The following is a 5,497-nucleotide window of genomic DNA, read 5'->3' as shown; positions in this document are numbered from 1 at the left end:
GTATCTCTAAGTTCCAATACTCTCTAACCTGCTCACACTCTTGCTAATTTAGGCATCGGAGTGTCTTTGCAGGTACCACCCCCCATTATTTTCACACGTGCAAGTCGGACGGAGGAACACCGAGAACAGACCCACTCGAAAGCCACCTCCTTCATACGTTTGGGCCAACCAGCGCCATCCAACCCATTAATCTCCGGTTACCCACCATAACAATATTCATTCATTCCATTGATAGAAAGATGCGGCAATTTACTGTATAAACTATAAAGCACAGTAATGAATGCACATTTATTAGGGATTACTCATCATGATTATCCGTAGACATAAGTTTTTCAACTAGTGATATCTGTGAGCGCAGCAAAACCCCATAGAACTGACACATCACACAACCTCAACACCTTGATGCAGATGTTTTTCACCATATGTATATGGTACGAGAATGAGTTCACCACGCACTCCCAATATAATCCCTCCATTATCGTTTGCCCTTTAATCCAAATAAGTTCATTGGCCAACATGATTTCCTTTCCGGGACCAAAATAATAACTCTGTTTTTGTTTGCAGCAAAATAGAACGTGTGTACCAAATCAAAGATAGGTTTAGAGATAACCAATCCTTCTAGCACATTCAATGGTATCATCCAATATCTTTTTGGTGTCATATTTGTAGACGAATCCCTTCTCACACAGCTTTGTTGAACCCCATTTTACATCCACCTTCTTCCCCTCCACGTATCTGTAATGTAATCTCAACTTAGATTACTTTCAATTAATCAAGACATAATTGAAATTAATAAGCAAATAATAAGGGTAGGTCACATACTCTTGCTTGACATTGAATTCAGGATAATGTTGAATGTAATAACCAGCAATCTCTGCTATTGAAACATAGGAACTTGCACACAAGAATCTTCCCTTCATTGAGGAATTTTCCATGCAGAAGATGTGAGCTTCACATACATCATCAATATGCACTAAAGGGACTTTCCCCAGCAATGATTCTAAAAATTTGAGTGATTTGTAGGTCTCTGAATTTCCTGTGATCAGTGAAAGACAAACTGCAATGCTACCAGATGCAAAGGATTGAATGGTGTCCCCACCAATAAGACCACATGGAATTGTTACCACCTCTAATCCACCACAACCGTTTTCATTGTTATTGTAGCTCAACATTTCTTTCTCTGTTAGTGTCTTTGAATAAGTGTAGTCCTTCATAGCAACACCAGTTACCACAGTCAAATCAAACATATTAGGATAGATTAATACGGTGTATTTTCCATAATCTTTCAATGTAAAAAATTTTATTAACGTTACAGAATTAGATGCACGTGTATGATTATTTTAAATTCTAGATTTAATCTCTAGTTATGTTTGGAATTGGAACTACTACCTACCAAATGAATCTCTAACCTTATGATGATCGTCATGGTAGACATATGATAAAGAATCATTGAGAGGGGTCCAGCAAGTTTCGTCGACGAAATCCTTGAAAGCAGTTCCATCTTCCTTCAAGGGAGAAGAAGAGAGAACAGAAGCTGTGTAGATTAAGCGCTTCACAGTCCCTGATCTGAGACAAGACATGAAGATGGTTTTGGAGCCTGCAAGTGCTGCTTCAACCGTGTTCTTGTACTGAGAAGAACCGGGTTCATGGTTGAGGGGAGTAGCCACGTGGAAGACGAACTCGCATCCCTGAATGGCAGGGTCAAAGTCAGCGGGGTTGTAAATATCAGCTTCGAACAAGAAAAGTTTCCCTTGGGAATCTGGAATGTTCTTGAGAATCCCCACCTTGGATTCATTCTCTGCAATAATAATTAAAGTGAAACTCAGAATTCAGAGAGTGCTCATCATCATCATTAGTAGAAGAAGATTTGTTTGTAATGAGATTAAACAAGTACTGATATCTCTGAGAGTGGCGTGCACGGTGTAACCCTTCTCTAGGAGCTTCTTCACCAGGTAAGAACCAACGTAACCAGTGGCTCCTGTTACGCAAACCTTGCATCTTCTTCCTCTTCTCTCCATCTTCGTCTTTGTCTCTTTAACTCACGAATACGTATACAAGTGCATACATAGAGAAATCGCCAATGGTAATGGACTAATGGTACTTTGTGATTACAAAGTTTTCTAATATTTATAATCCTTCTATATCATGTAAAGAGAAATGCTAGACCATCAGAATTTATTACTAATAATTCAACCACATATTTTATCTTATACTTTTAAATATTAATAATTAATTAATGATAAAGAATAATAAATTTTAATTTTCAATCTATAGCTCCTAGACAGACACTACTACTAAACAAAATTGCAAGACCATGAAAGGTATATATAACAAACAAAATGAAAAATAGTATTTTTGTAATTTCTATAAGAAAGCGTGAACCGAATGAATTAAATTATTTGGTTCCTTCGGGGACATCCGATATTAAATTGATAATATCTCAATCGGCTTCAAGTGGCTAGCACATAGACGACGTTCCAGAAAACATGAATCAAACGAAAGAACTACCACTTAGTATAATCAAAGATGAAGAATACATACAAATAGAAAAGGACAGAGATATTTACTTAATATTGCGTATTTTCATATAATTCAAAGTCACAGCCTTGAATTGCAGCCTCAAATTGATGTGGACTGTACAAATCTGCCTCAAATAGCACCAGCTTTTCTTTTGCCTCTGGAAACCCTCTCAGAATGCCTGTCTTTGCGTCCTCTGCAATATATATATATGAAATCATCAAATAATGGATCTGATATGCCATTAATAAATAAGACTTCATAATAATGATGATAATCATATCATATATACTTAAGCTTCTAAGGGTTGCATGGACTATGTAGCCCTTTTGGAGAAGCTTGTTAACGAGGTAAGAACCAATGAAGCTGCCACCGCCGGTGACGCATACCTTCCACTCCCTCTTCTCCATCTTAGTTATTTATCTTTTCCCTCCTCTTCTCTCACCAACCAAACAATCTAAGAGGGCCACCCACCCACTACTGCAGTGTTTTATTAATTATTATCATAAAAAGATTGGAACCATCACCATCTATTTTTTTCAATATTGTATGTATAATGTATTATATTTATATGATCGAGACTCATTCACTCGGTCCTTTATTTCTACCATTTTTAATTTTTTTATGCGATGACAATTAATTAATATTAAAGTTTTTTAAGGGAGTAAAATAATTTTTATTTCTAAAATTTTGAAAATAATTTAATATTAATCCATTCTAGTTTATCGATCGTTTTTTTTAAATATTAGCCAATTTCTTTTTTAATTTTAATTTTACCGTTACTTATACTTTATCAATATTATCGTTATCACCACTACCACCATTTATCACCTTCAAACTCAAATACAAATTTAAAAGTTCAAATTTTTTTTTTCTCAAAGATAGATATTATTTTATTATTATAAAATAATAATATTTTCATAAGGAAGTACAAAAGAAGTTGGATATTCCCAATTATCACCAAATGTGATTGAAAGACAAATAGCTTAAGAAAGAGTAAAGTAAGAATAAAGAGAAATTATTAGCATTCATCAGGTATGGCTATTGAGTTCACGCACTTCTTGAGCTATCTCCGGCGCTGGGCTTATTAGCTTCTCAAAAACACACCTATTCCTCGCTTTCCAAGTGCTCCAACACAGCGCCGCAATGAAGAGGATCTTTTGTCTACCTTTAATTTGAGCCGCTGCCCAAGATAAGGCTCGTTGCCACCAATTGATGAAGGTCTCCTCTTCTCTCTGCCATAAGTCAGGGGTTATTAAGCTTAGACTCCAGATTATTGAAGACAGAGGGCATTGGAACAAGGCATGAGAAATTGATTCATCTTTCAGCATGCATCTTGGGTAAGTAGCGGGGGTGGATGCAAACCGGCTATGGATTTGTTGCAAAACCGGAAGCTTTTCATGCAGACTCTTCCATAAAAAAATCTTAATTTTTATGAGGTAATTTTAATTCCCAAATGTTATTCCATACTTTGTTATTCTGTATGTTCTGAGGCATCAATGAAGTAGGAGAATGAAAGAACCCATAAGCAACTTTCTATCCTGACCCAACTTCGTATATACCAGATTTTGTCCAGCACCAATTAACTTCATCCTCCTCCTATGTTGGTTTGATGGAAAAAATTTTATTGCATATATCAACTGAAAAAATTGACTCAATCAAGTTTCTGTTCTAGCTTCTATAAGGATTTAGTAGCGCACTAACATAATACACTTGCATATTCGGTGGGATTGTGACTGCAGCTTGATGGACATTAAAGGGCAATGGTTGTGGGAGCCATGGATCATGGAAGATGCGGACATTAGCACCAGAGCCTATTTTCCATAACAAGCCTTTCTCAATCACCTTGCGGCCTTCAAGAACACTTCTCCAGCTCCACGACAGTATGCTTCCTATCTCTGTATGTAAGAAATCTGTATATCTGAAATATTTAGCTTTGAACATTCTTGACAGTGTAGAATTAAGGTATTTCATTAGACGCCAACATTGCTTGCCCAATAAGGCCAAATTTTGTGCCCTTAGATCTTTGATCCCCAACCCTCCATCTTTCTTCGATCTCGTCATTGTGTCCCATTTAATCCAAACCATTCTTCGTTCTGCGCCTTTTTGACCCCACCAAAATTGCGAGAGCATGTTATGAATCTCAGTTAACAGCGTGTCTGGGAGCTTGAAACAAGAGAGTGTGTAAATAGGAATCGCTTCCCCCACCGCTCTAAATAGCGTGTGCCTGCCACCTGAGGACAATAAACTTCGTTTCCAACCCATAATCCTCTTCTGAACTTTATCCTTGATAGCTCCAAAGGTTGCTTTCTTTGATTTCTGAACTATGGAGGGCAGTGATGATTGGATTTCTTGCTAATTTAGAATTTCGTAAAAATAATATCGCGTTGGTAGTATAGTTCTAAACCAACAGAGAATTCTCTCGTACAAAAGTTTGGTTGTCACAAGTAACAAAACCCATTAAAATTTGTAACCGAAGTATTTAAACCTCGGGTCGTCTTCTCAAGAAATTGTAGGGAAGTATGATTTATTATTGGTTATGGAAAACGGTGTATTTTTGTTTGGGTTTTTGAAATAGAGAACAAGTAATTTAAATGACAAGAAAAATAAATTAATAATTAGAAAATCTCTTGGCAAGGTATGAGAACTGGAAATCCTATCCTAGTTATCCTTATCAGGTGTGATGAGAATTGGATTTTGCTCCCACTTAGTTAACCCTTACTAAATAAAGGAAAGTCAAGTGGACTAATTAACTACTTGATTCCTCAAGTCCTAGTCAACTCCTATGGAAAGACGAGCTTTAGAGCGATCCAAATCAATCAGCAATTCTCAATTTTCAATCAACTGCTGAGTCTGATAACTCAAGTGTTACCAATTACTTAACCAAAGCAAAAGGGAATAAATCTTAAATTAAATTGAAAGCATTATAAATAGAGTAAAATAATCATAAATCTAAAATACCTCAAATCATATTAAATAG

At 36.2% G+C, this 5,497-nt stretch overlaps 1 protein-coding gene across 4 annotated transcripts; it reads right to left on the bottom strand.

The window, feature by feature from the left end:
- LOC107645713 (putative anthocyanidin reductase) lies at positions 249-3,030 on the bottom strand. 4 transcript variants are annotated; one of them, XM_016349795.2, is made up of 6 exons: positions 2,810-2,977; positions 2,568-2,713; positions 1,895-2,458; positions 1,410-1,798; positions 823-1,208; positions 249-735 (listed from the first exon to the last, which is right to left on the bottom strand). In XM_016349795.2, the coding sequence occupies exons 3-6, from the start codon at positions 2,016-2,018 to the stop codon at positions 600-602; spliced, it is 1,035 nt and encodes a 344-aa protein (XP_016205281.1). In that variant the 5' UTR covers positions 2,019-2,458; positions 2,568-2,713; positions 2,810-2,977; the 3' UTR covers positions 249-599. The 4 variants fall into 4 exon arrangements, with proteins under 4 accessions (XP_016205281.1, XP_020959829.1, XP_020959830.1 ...); XM_021104170.1 differs by having other exon boundaries at positions 1,895-2,138; positions 2,810-2,954; XM_021104171.1 differs by lacking the exon at positions 1,895-2,458 and having other exon boundaries at positions 1,410-1,676; positions 2,595-2,713; positions 2,810-3,030.

This window comes from Arachis ipaensis, chromosome B06 (genome assembly GCF_000816755.2).
Source record: "Arachis ipaensis cultivar K30076 chromosome B06, Araip1.1, whole genome shotgun sequence".
NCBI lineage: Eukaryota > Viridiplantae > Streptophyta > Magnoliopsida > Fabales > Fabaceae > Arachis > Arachis ipaensis.
This window is presented reverse-complemented; position numbering and strand designations above follow the sequence as displayed.